Genomic DNA, 15,848 nt, shown 5'->3' on the forward strand with positions numbered 1-15,848 from the left:
AAATCCATTTTCACCTACTTACACCAAAAACAAAAAGCTGAAGTGAAGAAAACTGATTACATGATCCATACGCATATCTAATAAAATAGGAATGTGCACTTTTTGACAAGCTTATTCATAACACATTCTGATAGAAAATTCCATTTGCTACTCTCCGTAGGAAAAGCAGGCTTTTAAAGGAAACCTTTTATTTTATGACTATCACCAAAATAACAATTACAAGCAAAATAGGGCTAAAACATGAAAAAAAAAAAAGGCAGCTTAGGACTTGTTATGGAAGTTTGCAATCCAGTTTTGCCCTGTTATTTGATTTGAAAAATTAATCCTGATAATCCTTTTTGAAATTCACCGTTTCCAGGATGAGTTATACGGAACAAAGACAAACTGATATCCCCAGGAGATTAGCTTACAGTGATGTTCTATTCTACTGAGAATGATTCTCCAATGGCCACTTTTTACTTTTTCCCAGGCTATGGGAATTTGTTAATATCTAGAGGATAGACTTAAATAAAACCATTGTCTCAAACAGCAGGTTTATGCAACCGTCCTGAAATGTTTTAATTATTGTTTTCTTTTCCTTTTTAATTAAGAGACCAGAGGTCAAGTAAGCCCACTGAGAGCTGATTGCAGCCTTGGTAGAAATTTAAAGGCAACTCTAATGATTGGATTTGCTGTTTTCTCTTTTGTTTTGCAGAACCAGAAGAGTGCGTTAATTGCACAGATGAATGCCGAGTGCTTGGTCATTCTGACAGGTGTTGGATGCCACAGTTCCCTGCAGCCAATCAAGCTGAAAATGCAGATTACCGCACAAATCTCTTTGTACCCACAGTTGAAGCTAATGTCGAGACTGAGACTTATGAAACTGTGAATCCCACTGGGAAAAAGACTTTTTGTACATTTGGAAAAGACAAGCGAGAGCACACTATTCTCATTGCCAATGTTAAACCTTATTTAAAAGCCAAACGTGCCCTGAGCCCTCTCCTCCAAGAGGTCCCCTCAGCATCAAGCAGCCCAACCAAGGCGTGCATTGAGCCTTGCACCTCAACAAAAGGCTCTCTGGATGGTTGCGAGGCAAAAGCTGGAGCCCTGGCTGAAGCAAGTAGCCAGTACTTGCCCAATGACAGTCAGTATCTGTCGCCTAGTAAGCAACCAAGAGACCCTTCCTTCATGGCTTCGGATCAGATGGCAAGGGTCTTCGCAGATGTGCATTCTAGAGCCAGCCGGGATTCCAGTGAGATGGGTGCTGTTCTTGAGCAGCTTGACCACCCCAACAGGGATCTGGGCAGAGAGTCGGTGGATGCAGAGGAAGTCGTGAGAGAAATTGATAAGCTTTTGCAGGACTGCCGGGGAAACGACCCTGTGGCTGTGAGAAAGTGAAAAACAAAAACAAAAAAAAAGGCATTGGCATTTTCTTGTCTCTTCTGTTGATTTAAAAATGATCCCTCCTGGTGACAACCCATTTTACAGGGAGGAAGAAAGACCAATGCTGCTTTAAGGCTTTTAGTGAACATCTGAAGTGCCCACAAGTATGTTCTTTTCACTGCTGTTTCTTTTTCAGAGATAACAATGGTTTTGTTTTGACCAACCTTATATTAGAACAGAAATAACAATGCTCAAAGAGAACAGAAAAAGAGAGAAGAAAAAAGGGAGAAGAAACAGGAGGCAAGAATGAGGAGGCGAGTTACCTTTTGACAATCTGTTAGGAAGGTATGCGGTGTGAGAATTGAAGTATTTCTGATCACTTTAAGACTGTCCTCCGTGATTTATGCTGACTTAACTGTTTACCTATAAACCCCATACAAAGCAGGGTCATAATTTGTGATCTGTGGTGGATTTCTAGCAGTCATCATAGGCTTCTACTGAAAGTCCCAAAAAGACCTTGCAGTAGTCCAAGCTACACCAAACATTAACACATATTTGTGGTAAACATTTCTGTATAAAGTTACCTGCCACACATATAAACACAAAGAACATTCCATATCATTAGTCGAAAAAAATCTTAAAAACTTGGTCATTTGTAAGACACCTCATGTCGTATAAAAGTTAAGTGTAAAAAGATATAGTCCATTTTGTCCTGCACACACATAGACTAATTCACTTCATGAAAGGAGAAGAAAATTTAAAGGTTTAAAATGTCTCTTTAAGCATTTTAGTGTCCAACAAACATATAAATAATGATGGCTATGTTTTAAATCTGACCCAGGAAAGTTCTGAAAAATAGTTGCCATTGAGTGATAATATTCAGAGAAAATTAACATGATTAATATGTTTTATTCATTGGTGGACACTAAAATAGCTCAGGAAAGTGAAAATGTCTTAGACATACACAAATCACATGACCATTTAAATGTGCAAGTGTAAGAAGATTCAACGTGTTTACATCAAATGACATATTTTTATTGATTTATTGCAGATTCAGTGCATATGAGCCAAATTGTTGAGTGTATAAGAGCTATATTGTGTATTTTATTAAATTAATATATAGTTGTGTTGCAAAAATATTTGGGCTTATATTGTAAATGGCAAGTGTTGCCTCAGTAGCTGTCGAACTCTATGAGTTTTGTTTTTTCCTGCTTCCTTTTCCCCATGGAGTGTGGGAAGCAGTGCCTCAGAGCAGAGTCTCTTGTTTAATGTATAGTCTACCAAGTACTACAGTACATAATCTGTTCAAAATGTGTTTGAGTGAGCTGATGGAGCTAACTGAAAGGTCAAAAAATACATCCGTCAGTCAGGGTTATGTGCAAGTCCTTGTAGAAGCTTTTATTAAAGTCATGCTAAATCACAAGAATTACATTTGTACCAATACCTGAAACTTTTTCATGTTTTCTCAATAACATACAGCTTCTGCCTAGGTAGATATCATACTGTTGATTGGTTCTCAAAAGTATCTTCAGTGGTTCAAGATGCGTGTTCCCATTCTATTTCAAAACCATGAAAAATGCTTTAATGCATGTATGGTACCAGCATTGGTTACTTACACTGTGTAGTGTTTTTCAAGAGGTCTGGGTCTTAAAATGTTTTTCCTTTTTCTCAATGCTTTTCTGCTTCTTTTTATTGGTGTCCTTTGAGAACAATACACCTTCTATTCCTTCATTTGGTCGCACCTTTACTTGTGACATTTAGCACATTTCAAACTTTCTTCCATATGAGGCTAGGAAACCTCAAATTTCAGGAGTTGGAAAAAATAAAATTAGCACTTGCAGAAGTAACAGCAGATGGGAAAACGCCTTGATTGACATTTTCCTTCAGAGTTTAAAATTTTTGGCATTTTACAGCTTCATGACAAACAGTTTCCAGCCCATACCTTAGAAAATGTGGTGCTGAGTTAAATAAAGGCTGTTTGTGCACTGGAGTAGAAAAACGCATTATTTGCAAACTGGTGGAGAATTCTGTGCCTTCTTTTCTGGCCACCACGCCAGTGTAGAAACAGCATAAATGTCATAAAATCTGCATATTAAAAACACAAACAAAAGCAAAAACAAATATTGAACTGAATTAAGTTTTGTAATTTTAAACCTCAAAAAATTCAACTGAAAATATTTCCGTCAAATGCCGTCCAGATTTTAGACTGTACCTCGTTGGCAAAACTGCTTCGAAAGGGAAGAGTGGACACCTCCCAGCAGCCTTATTCTCTTGAGAACTGTATTTGGTTCCTAGTAACAGCCTTTCCAAAGCTCTACTCGTGGTTTTTATTATTCGTAAATGTTTAAATTAGAAAAGAAGGGATCTTGTACATGTGAAAGCTAATTGACTCTTATATTTTGGACAATTTATGTAACTGAAATGTGTTGTCTCTGTTATATGATGTTACTTTTTGCCAGGAGACTACAGGTTGATTTAGCTTGTTGGCTGAAATTTGATGGAAAACTGATTTCCATTTAGTCTTACCAAGTGTTGCCTCTCTCTTACTAGACTAGCCACTTAGTAAAAATCTAAGGCAGTATGTAAATGAAATCAATCAAGAGAGTAGGGTTTATTCTTTAAAACATTCTTAACGCTGAATAACCAGTTGTTCAATTTGTTATATGTGTCTAAAGACATTAAAACACTATAAGATTTTCAGAATTGGTTGTGCCAATGTGTGAGGGATTTACCTTTAGGCTCTCTGTCACCAGTGATTTACTAGTGTTAGCTGTTTAACACATTATCTGTATTTAGTAGAGATTATTTATTTACAAGTTGATGGTAATTCAGCAGTCAGGACTCTAAGCTTTTATTGTTGAGTTGAGGGAATCTCACTTTTATTCGTTTGGCTGGCAACTGCCTTTATCATAGACCTCTGGTGCTTGGCTTCCATGGAAGTCTATGAGATGCCAAAATCACCCCTTTGGGGAGCAACTTGCTCTCAAGGGAGATACATGATCAAACAGTGATCTTTCAAGGGGTTTCAGCATAATTCAGAATGTGAAAAAATTGTCTTAATTCACATCCTCCAAATACTAACCCCTCAGAAAAATCCCACACATTCAAAATGAATAGTCTGATAATACTTTGCCTTTTAGGTCCTTAAATAACTGAAGTCAAGCACAGGAAAAGAATTTATAGAAATTTTCTTAAGAAAGTCAAAGCTCTAAAAATTGTTTACTGATGAAATAAAAAGAAGTCAGTAACAAAACAGTCTTTTCATTAAATGTAAATGATGTAAGATCTTTTCATCAAAGTTAAAAGTAGTGAGAATCAGTGTTAGTTATACCTATGCCAAAGTAAACATTTCCAACACATATCATGCAATTTCAAAGAACGCTTTCACATTATTTCTTAACCTCACATACTTCTCCTTATTGCAGGCAATATACAAAGATTGGCTCACTGCTCTATAAATTAATTGAATTCCTGGTTGGGAAATTGACTTGTTTTGTTTTCCTAAATTAGCTGAGATCTTGTAAAACATGACTTCCCTTTAAAGGATCTAGGCACTGCTCAATTTAAAAAATGACACCATAAAAAAATAGTCAATAGTGCAGTATGTAGTAATAGAGCAATATGCTTGATTAGAACCAGGTTAAAAGCTGTTTGTTGCCTAATGGAGTAGAAGTTGCTGAGGTCAACAAGTAGACTGAGGTCTGGCATAATATATGCCCACTCGTTATTGTCTAATTATATTCTTTTGACAACAGACAGCATTTATCAGAGCATTAATTCAAATGAGAGTTTTGGCTATCAAGATGTGTTGATTCGAAACATAATTGAAAGAGACCTGATTAAAGTCTGACTTTCCTGGCCCCAGTGTTTTTCCGGTTTGCTGTTCCCATTTATCAGCCCCATCACTCCATAAGGTTCTTAGCTGCACCAAGTGATTGGTGAACAAGGACAACAACAACAAAAGCAGCATACATTGTATGGATTTATCTCAACGCTATTGTTTAATGGCTGTGTTTAATGTGACCTATCTGGAAAATGAGGACTCCGAATAAAAAGCTATTACTAATAGTGGTGTTGCCTTCCCTTGAATTCATTAACAGACAAGTAATGTGTTACACACTGCGTACAGGGACCCTGATCATAATTATTTTAGAAAGCAACTGTGGCATCACAACAATTTTTGCTAGTTATTTGTTTGCCTGTAAAGTAAGATTTTTAAAAAATGTATTTAAGAATTATCTTTAATAATTTATCTTTTGGATAGATTACATAAGTGGGCTAGTCAAATAATCACCATGGAATCATAACCTAATGATACTTGTGGCTTTTAATATTTGCAATTGGCTTGAAGACAATTTGGTACAAGATCCTAAAGGACTGAAGAAAAGTCATTTTTATAAGCCCCTTCATAATCTTACATGACTGATGAAAACGCATATTTATAAATGGCATTTTAAAGTAAATGCATGTTTATCATGGCATCTTAAAATAATGAGCCTCTCTTTCCGCTCATTCAACAAACATCTACTGAATTCCCACTGTGTGTTTGCCCTGGGCTACTATGCCCCAGGAGTAAGCAGTAAACAAGAAATGGTACCTGGGTCACAGTCTGGTGGGAGAAACAAATAGGTAAGTTCTGATACACATTCCTCTTTATAAACTGGATTTGGTTGTTTGCATTTTTCCTCAGTTACTCCACACATCCCACATTTCTGCCATCTCACCCTCAGTGAGTGGTATCTCCTAAATTACAAACCAACATGATATTCTACCCATTTAAGTTTCTTTTTTTGACTTTACTGTTCTTCTGACAGAATAACATATATCAAGAAGAGTGCTTTGTTTTCTCATAGTTAAGAAGATCTTTATGGGCGAGACCTATTGGGATAGGCTAAATAGCTTGTCTATTCATTCTTTCACTCATTGATTTGTAAACTTGTCTGTTTCTTTTTCACTGAGCACCACTTAAGTGTCAGGTGCTGTACAAGGATCTTAAGGTACAAAAAACTAAGCCAAGTACATTTTGCCTTCAAGGTACTTATAATTTGCACCTAGGTGATGTTTGCTAACATAGGAAATGGCTTTATGTTGCCTTGACACTATTACCTTTTCATAATGAAAATAATTTCACTTTTAAGAATAGGAAAAGCCAGCCTGGTGCCGGCCCTTTGGCCAAGTAGTTAAGTTCGCATGCTCTGCTTCGGCGGCCCAGGGTTTTGCTGGTTCGGATCCTGGGCGTGGACACGGCACCGCTCGTCAGGCCACATTGAGGCAGCGTCCCACATGCCACAGCTGGAAGGACCCACAACTAAAGTATACAACTATGTACTGGGGGAGTTTGGGGAGAAAAAGCAGAAACAACAAAAAAATAGATTGGCAACAGTTGTTAGCTCAGGTACCAATCTAAAGGAAAAAAAAAAAATAGGAAAAACCATATGCCTACCATGCCATTCACTGCTGTCAAGTGTGAGAGTAGACTGACCTGTTAATTGACTCACCTGAACCATCTGACCAGGGTTGAGGGAGCACTGAGTCATTCAAAAGAAGAGCTTTACCTAGCCATGCTGCAATTAGGAGGAAATCGTGATGAGAGATATATTACAGGCTTACCCCATGTCAATGAACTATTAAAGACCCTCAAATTATGTTTTTTTAAAGAAGCTATGCCCATAAGATACAATTATTTGACGATCGTAGGGAACATTCTTTGTAGGATATGAAGATAACAAATTCTTAAAGGTCACTATTGCATCAATATGGCACATAGAGATAGATCAGCAAGTCAATGGACCATCTTCAAACTCTATAAAGTGCCTTTGGAGATGGTTGCGCATGGTTACCAAGGAAATACATCATCTTCTGTTCATTTTAGACACTACTAATGCTGGACAACCCATTGTACATTAAGGATTAATTCTTAGTATTTTTAAAAGAGAATGTGGCTTCTTTTACCATTTCCCCCTTTTAACATATCAGAAAAAATTATCAAAAGATAACTTAGTTTTTTCAAACTATTTTAGATCAGAAATGATGCGGGGTCAGTGAGCCGAGGAGTTGAAAGAAAGATTTCTTGGACTCTCAAGATCTGGCAGTAGTGCTCTTTTATTTAGAGAATAGTGTGGAATAGCATGGGGACAGGACCTATGGGCAGTCAGAGCTGCTGCGTGGGGACAGGACCCACGGGCAGGAGGAGCCGCTGCTGTTGCAGCTTCTGCTGCAAACATGGACGGAGAGTAAGGCTAAATTTAAGGCATAGGTACATGAGTTATCTGTTTACAAGACAAAGGAAAGAATATGTAAAAAAGTTAAAATGGTCTCAGTGCCGGTAGGGTCAGGCCATTGGGCAGTCCCACAACTTTTAGATAAGAATCAAACCGGATTGAGTAAATGGCAGAAGCCACCATATAAATATTATCCTCAGCCAAAGACAAAGGAGAATTTTGGGGGGAGGGGTCAGTTACATGAAGTTGCCAGACAATAAACAACTTAAGTTCTTGCCTCTGGCATTAATTAAGAGTTTCTAGAGATGAGGCCATCCGCCTTCTTCCTGGCACAGAGAGGGAGGCATCTTTACAGATGGAGGTTTCCCTTACAAATGTAAATGTTTCCCAACAAAGGGCAAGCAAACTCCAGTCCTCAGAGCCTGCTTCTCATCTGCAGTTTTAAAATTAACCAGCCTAAAATCCTCATCAATAATGAGTATGTTACGTGCAAGGATTGAATCAGGGAGGGAAGATTTCAGTGAATTTTTATAAACTGTATATTACACAGGTTGATTTATCACCCATTAGTTCAAGATAGGTCTTGTACTTTTTATCTTACAGATGAAATATTTCACTTTGAGAGGAACAACTTATTATTTGTTCCACTCATTTTTTCTTATATACATTAATATCTATAGCATTTTAATAATCTAAATTTTGATTATGATTTATATTTAAAAATTTGGTTCCCTGAAGTTATAGTACTCAAATTATTTCACAATATTTTTCAAAGATTGTTCAAAAACAAACAGAGCCAAATTTGGAAGCGTCTTTCTGTTCACCTTATACAGATTATCACTGTATTTTCTTTGAAACATAGTGTGTGTTCAGTGTTGTTGATATCAAGATTCTGCTTACTTCCTTAGGGGTTTACAGCATCAGGAAGGCTGACTAAAAGAATAATTACACAAACCTAAATTAATACTGATAATTTCTGTTTGTAGAGAATTTTCCAATTTATAGAGCACTTTCACAAATTTACAGACATCATAGAATTAAGAATTCTGAAGCTCAAAGAGGAAAATGGACTTATCCAAGGTCAATTAACTAGGAAGCCTTAAGCCAACACTTAAAGTAAAAGTCCAGTTCCTCTGCTTGTTTCAGATTTTGTGAATTCTACAATTTCACCCTATTTAATATCTTGCCTCTCTAGTATCTTAAATTTATCATCTGAAAAAATTAAATAATGCCAGTAATATGCCTTTCCCTTTATATTGACAGTCACATCATATAATTTAGATTGTCTCTGTATTAATAGTTCATAACAGTGTTGAATAATTTGAAAAGCAGAGAATAGGATTTATAGTCTCCAAGAAAGTGAAAAGACGTCATAAGAACCACGGCTCTCTTGAGTGCCCTCAATTTTTTATTGCCATCTATAAAAATGTTTCACAACATTGATGGTGTGTACTCCAAAATATTCTAAAAGGATGCTGTGGAACGTTAGTTTTGTCCATGAACTTGGTATATCCTCACCTGGAAGCAATCATAAAGGCTTTACTGAATTCTTTTAGATCATGAAGTTTTGCATATACTAAATTAATAGGATTACAAATGGGCTTCTTAGAAATAATTACATAAAGTCTAGCAATATTGAAGAGACATTGAAATATTACATCCATACATATGGATTAATATACACATCTGAAGGAATGAGAGTCAAATATTCGACAACCAGGATCACAAAATAAAGGAGAGAGGGAAGTTAAGCAGTAGCAATATAGCTGAGGGACGAGCAACACATTTTTTATATATGGCTTGCCTCATCCACGTTAGATAACATATTATTGGCTTCTTCAGTGATCAGAGGAAAAAGAGAGATTGCAATTGCTGTCAAAGTCATTTTCAGACTGATTAATCAAAAAGGAAGTGGCTCTGATTCTGGCTGAATACTAAAACATTGTTTAGTATCTCTCTTTACAACTTACAGAAAACCAACTTTATTCTCAAGAGGCCCAGAAGTAAATTTTAATGTCCTTTTAACACTAATTAGCTATTTTGTGTTTTGGGAATCTAAATTCAAATAGATTGGACATGCTATTCGTTTATTTGTTATATTGACTCCTGAATATCTCAGTACTACCTCTTTAGCAATATGAAATCAGATTTTGATATTATTTTCCTTTACCATTTCAGTTGAAAGACTATGTCATCAATATAATAATTTGCTTTGAGATAAGATTTTTGAACTTTTATTTTATCCTTCCCCCTTTAAAATCAGATTTTCGTCTATATCTGCTTGTAGTATTAAACATTCTATAATTGTCTACGGCCTTGCATGTGACTATGCTCTTATTTGCATCTTCATTTCATAATTTTCTCTCAATATGACCTATTATGTAGTCTTTTTAATCTATTATTCCATTAAATATGTTTATATATATAAATATATATACATACGTTCAATGGCATCAGGTGGAAAATGTCCAAACTTTTTTTTTAGTTATAGGAAAACTAACAGTATTTTTCAGATGTAACCTACATGGAATGTTAAAATGGACACAATGCATAATAAAATGTAACAGAGGTAACAAAGTGGTAAATAGGTTAAGATGCAGGATCTTCTTTAAAATCTTTGTGTAAATGCCTAGCTACTTCATTGAAAGGTTGCAAAAGTAATAGAAAGTGGATCATCTTACTCTGTCCTTACTAATTTCTATACGTTAAGAAATCTTCATTTTAATATCTCATCATATGAAATGTTTGGCTTTGATTAAAGATAAGAAAAGATCCTTACCGCTGAAATTATGTGCTTATGATTTCTCAATCTGCATTTTTCCCCCAAACACCTCTAAAATTCAACTATTATACATATTTTAACATTTCTTTCATTTTAGATAACTACTCAAATTTACTCTCTGTTCATAATCCAGGGGAGGAAAGAAATAAATGAAGGGTCAACCCTGGCTTCTCTGGTGATTTTCGTTCCTGAGAATGTGATGTCCCAATTCAATTCAACACTAATTTATGGAGCATATAGTGTGTTTTTGAATAGAATGGAGCACACAGATATTAATAAAATGCAGTCTCTGTCTCTATAGAATTTAACATATATTGGGAAATGAAGATATTTACACAAATACAGTTTGTAGTTGGTACTGTGACAGAAATACAAGCTGCAATGGGCAAAAAAAAAAAATAGAGAGAGCAAGTACTTTCAGCTGAGGAAATGAGAAGCTGGGGAGGGAATCAGTAATAGCTTCTTGGAAAAGGCAGCTTTTGAATTGAACATTTAAGGTGGGACAGGATTTTGGCAGTGGAGATCTACAGGAAATGCATTCCGGAAGAAGAGAGAGGCAGTGTGTGCAAAAATATTTCAATGAAGTCACAGTATTTTCTGATTAGAAAGTTAGAAAGGGTTGGAAAGGTGGGTTAGTTCAACTTGAGAATTGTACCGAATGCCGAGCTTAAGAAGACACTCGAGGACACCTGACTTAGGCTCACTAGCTGGGAGAGCTCTGTGAAAGTCTTGCCAAGCTGAATGTGAATTCAGGAAAATAACACTAGGACAGCTTGCTGCTGCCTGGTGATCCATTCTTCATAAGATGCTGCCTAATAGCACCTTGTTCTTGGGTCGGGTCCAACTATCTAGAGGCAATGCCAACTTTGCTGAATCTTGCAGTTCTCAGCTTCAAGCCCTCAGCAGAGTATTTATGTATATGTTTCCCACTTCCCAGAAATAATTCTTCCTTTGAAATCCGTAATCATGTTTGAAGCTTTAGGAAGCAAAGAGAGACAGAAGAGAAAGGCGAAGATCAAGAGTGGGGATGATTTTCATCCCTGGAAAAGTAGCTTTTTAGCATTCTCAGATTCTCCAGCATCTCCTAGTATCTGCTGTGTGAATTCTGTTAGGCAGAATAACCCCATGCCTAAGAATTTTTTGTCGATGTCCACTGTCCCAGGAACTCCCAGACTGATATAGGTGTCCTATCTTAGTGCTTCCTTAATGTTCTATGCATCTCAGTAGAGGGGTTTATAATTATTCATTATTTAGGCACTGAAATAGGGAATAATAACCTAAGATTAGTGGTTGCCAACTGGGGGCAATTTCGCCCCGCGAGGATATTTGGTAGTATCTAGGGACGATTTTGGTTGTCAAGAGATGGGGAAGTTGAGGGGCTGGCCCCGTGGCCGAGTGGTTAAGTTCGCGCGCCCTGCTGCAGGCGGCCCAGTGTTTCGTCGGTTCGAATCCTGGGCGCGGACATGGCACTGCTCGTCAGACCACGCTGAGGCAGCGTCCCACATGCCACAACTAGAGGAACCCACAACGAAGAATACACAACTATGTACCGGGGGGCTTTGGGGAGAAAAAGGAAAAAATAAAATCTTTAAAAAAAAAAAAAAAAGAGATGGGGAAGTTGGATTGCTACTGGCATCTAGTAGCTACTAAACATCCTGCAATGCACAGTATTGCCTTCCTCACCCCCAACAAAGATTTATCTTGTCAAAACTGTCAGTAATGCTCGGGATTGAGAAATCCTGCCTTAGGGAAAAAGGATGTAGTTAAGCAAAGAGGAGTGAACAACATTGGGCTTTGCATAATGGGCACTGAATATTAAATGGATTGACATATTTTCTTCCAGAGTTTCAAGAGGAGTCTGAGCAATTCTTCTTAATTACCTTGCATAAGAATTTATCTCCAACTTTTGTGGGTATATTCTGCTCTGGAGATTGGCAGGGCCAGGGCCAGTGTCTTCCTGCAGCTGAGAATATTATCTCAAACTCTAATCAGTACCAATAACACATGTAACAGAAGACTTTCCATCAAATGAAAGAGAAAGGTGTTGCTTGGGTTGGCTGTTTACACCTCCCGAAGCAGTCTAAAGTTGATTGCCTAAGAAGGGCAGGGAAAACAAAATTCCATGCCTATAAAGGGAGGGAAAAGAGTCTGCCTCTGGGACTATCTTGAGGGTCTAGCCTACTTTGCCTTACAGGTCAATTGGCATGATCAACTTATCCTCCAACCTCGAGTCACCTGTCCTCAACGTGTATGAGGACTCTGTCTCTACCATGACATTGGGAGTTCGTGGGGGCCAGAGAGAAAAGGTGATGATGGTGGGGAGGGGACAGATCAAGGAATGGCAACATTCAAGCAGAAGCTAAGTGACCATAAATATGCCTAGATGCTGTAGAATGAATGTCTCTATTGATCTCTTAGGCATCTTTCTACCATAAATACTGATTTTAATTCTTTCAAAGTAATATGTGGAATGCCAAAAAATGTCAGATTCACTTTCTAAATGAGGTGAGGGGAAGGTGAGCGCAAATGGTTTCTTAAAAGTTTTATTTCTCTTGACACATTCTGTTTTACCCATCTGTAATGCAGGGTGGGTGGTTCCAGTGCACATTTTATGAATTTGAACTTGAAATGACTCTGGTTTAAAAATAATAATGGTAATGTGTTAAAAGGGTGACAGGAACTCCAGTGGCAAAGTTGAAAGTCTGCACATTAACAGGCTAATTAATATAAATAGTGATTACCATAGCCAATCGACATGTGAGATTTCATTTGGTATAACTTGACTAAACATGCACTAAGCATGTGAAAAATAAAGTTATTATACACTGAAGTGAATGCTGGTGTTACCAACAGACCAGGAACACTTTGAAATGAACTCGAGAGGCAAAAAGAAAACAACAGCCTCAGCCTCGGATGCTCGTCTTCCAGCGGGCACTCAGTCACCTCCCCAGCACAGACACAAACATGCTGGGTTTTATTTATGCTGAATCTTTCTATATTAAAAAGCAATATAATTGCTAAAATACCACTATGGTTCAAGCTAATTTACTTCCTAATGGCCTATTTGCATAGTGGAATTTGCATTTTATTTCGCAGCAAATGTTATGAGTCCACCTGCCCTATTTTAGATAAAACATCAAAACTAAGGAAGAAAATAGAAACAGTTAAAGAAGAGAATGAATATAAGAAACTTCTCACCTACCCATCCCCATTTGGCAACACTGAACCTGGTTACCGGGAAAGGGCATGAAAGACTCTGATGCTTTCTCCCCTCACCACTAATAAATGCAGTGCCTTTCTGTTTCAATCTCTTTTTGTGTCTTTACTGTTGAAGTTCAACGAAGGTAATTTCCACGGGTGGTGCTGAGCCATACAAAGTTCATTGTGTGGGTATATTCATTTTGAGAAATGTTAAAGACAAGGGAAAAGTTACAGGCAGACATAGAATGTCTCATCAAACTTCAATATCACCCCTGCTTGCCTGACTCTTATTGGCCTCAGACAGACGGTGGTGCCCACTATAAATGCCCATTATAGATAACACAGCATTGTTTTCTGACCTCCTTCTGTGATCAAGAACGTGAAATTTGGGGATATGTTTTCCCTTTTGGTTGAAGCACATGCATCCTTATAGACATATGCACTTTTTTTCATGCTTCAAGGTTCAAATCCTAGGGTGACAGCTGCCATTTTAAAGGTGACTCATTACAGTCATTTAGAGAGCCCCCTAACAGATGGATAGGACTTCGTTTCCCAGGGAACACTGACAGGTTACAATTCTCAACAGCTTTTAATCATTTCAACAAACGTACACACATGTGTCAATTACCCTATTTGGTAAAGTTAATAATACAGCAATCTGAGGTGACGAAGTGCTGGATTTTTTAAAAAGTTTTATTCCGTAACGTTTTAACACAAAGAAAAGAAAATGCAGGTCAAAACATATTTGAAAGTTTTCTTTTTTAATCTGTAAGCAAATACTCCTTTTATTTTCAATAATAAATTTCATATTTATGTTATTGTTCAAAGGAATTCTGAGATGCTTTGTAAGTAAAAGCATTAGAGGCAGAACTATGAAAATATAAAGAATAAAACAGAAAATAATTTAAAAGCACATACTTAAGCAAAGTCATTTTTGTCTTTGAAAACTTTAAGCATTGTACATTAAAAGTTCCCAAATAAATGGAATTGGAAGTATTTCCAAAGTTATGGAGACATAAAGGATAGTGGTTACAGTCATAGGCTGCATAGCTGAATTCCCTCCATTAGAGCTGTGACTCTTACCCCCCACCCTTCTAGCTATGTGACCTTATAGCAGGAGTGGGCAAACTGTGGCCTTTGGACGAAATCCAAACCCCAGCCTACTTTTGTAAATAAAGATTCGTTGGAAGCTAGCCACAGTAATTCATTTACATATTGTCTATGGCTGTTTTCCAATCTAACAGCGGAGTTGAGGAGTTAGGACAAAGTATATGGCCCACAAAGCAGAAAATCTTTACTACCTGGCCCTGTACAGAGGAAATTTGCCAGCCCCTGTATTATGTAACTACTATACACTTCAATTTCTCCATCTGTAAAATATGAATAAGAGTAAATATCATCTAAGGCAATTATAAGGAATAAATGAGATAATACATAAAAAGGTTAGATATAGTTTGGACACGCAACAAACTCTCAATGAATGCTATCCATTATTGCAAATGCACTCTTTTCTCAGTAAGGCAAATCTATCCACACATAACCATAAAACATAATTCAAAATCTTACTGAAGGAGTTGGTCAGACAAATTATTCTAAAGCAAAATACAACAAAACAACAATAATAACAAAACAGTTCAAGGGTTTACTCAGTTTACGGTAGTTTCCCAGCCATTACCAGCAACTCTGTTCCTTGCACATTAATATCTAATAAGTCGCTTAATGCACTTACCACTAATTCACCAGAACCCTCGACGCCTTTCCCTTCTTTGCCACCAGCTTGTAGAAGTATGTAGTCCATGGTCAAATGCTTCTCAGTAAAGTTAAACAAGTGGCAGCTGGCACCATACAGCTCTGTTATAATGAAAACATGAGGTGGCTGCCATTACACAGTCCTGCACTAATGAGAACAGTAGGAGGCTAGCGTTACAATGGTCTAATGAAAACAGGAAATGGCTGGCATTAAATTGGTATAATAAAAACAGGAGGTGGCTAGCATTACACTGGTAGAATAAATAAATTAAGAGATGTCAGGCCTCCCCAATCTCATCTCCATTATCTATGACCGCAGTACCCACAATTTAGACCAGATCCACTCAAAGTCAAACCAGTGTTGGATGAAAACAAGATTTTTTACTGTGCTTCAAAAGTTTCTTCTGTTTCAATTTGTGTTTCCCTTAGGCCAATGCAAGCATGTTGTAAAATAACGATATAATTTACACTGAAATCTTTTTTTTCCCCCTTAATTACAAACAAGCAACATTATTTCCTACTCAGAAGAAGAT

The 15,848-nt window shown here is 37.1% G+C and overlaps 1 protein-coding gene and 1 long non-coding RNA gene across 4 annotated transcripts in view; one reads left to right on the plus strand and one right to left on the minus strand.

Annotated features, from left to right (window-relative positions):
• Window positions 1-5,430, plus strand: part of PCDH17 (protocadherin 17) — a 95,062-nt gene extending 89,632 nt beyond the window's left edge. For 2 of the 3 annotated variants that reach the window (XM_014845605.3, XM_044779896.2), the window contains exon 4: window positions 695-5,430. In XM_014845605.3, coding sequence (XP_014701091.1) covers window positions 695-1,377 — 683 coding nt within the window. In that variant the 3' untranslated portion in view covers window positions 1,378-5,430. The remainder of the gene's footprint in view (window positions 1-694) is intronic. The other variant, XR_011493005.1, reaches the window with a different exon arrangement.
• LOC139039795 (uncharacterized) overlaps window positions 1-15,465 on the minus strand; it is an 80,714-nt gene extending 65,249 nt beyond the window's left edge. The window contains exon 1 of the long non-coding RNA XR_011493006.1: window positions 15,296-15,465. This is a non-coding gene — a long non-coding RNA (uncharacterized lncRNA). The remainder of the gene's footprint in view (window positions 1-15,295) is intronic.
• Between the last annotated feature and the right edge of the window lie 383 nt (window positions 15,466-15,848).

This window comes from Equus asinus, chromosome 11, assembly GCF_041296235.1.
Source record: "Equus asinus isolate D_3611 breed Donkey chromosome 11, EquAss-T2T_v2, whole genome shotgun sequence".
NCBI lineage: Eukaryota > Metazoa > Chordata > Mammalia > Perissodactyla > Equidae > Equus > Equus asinus.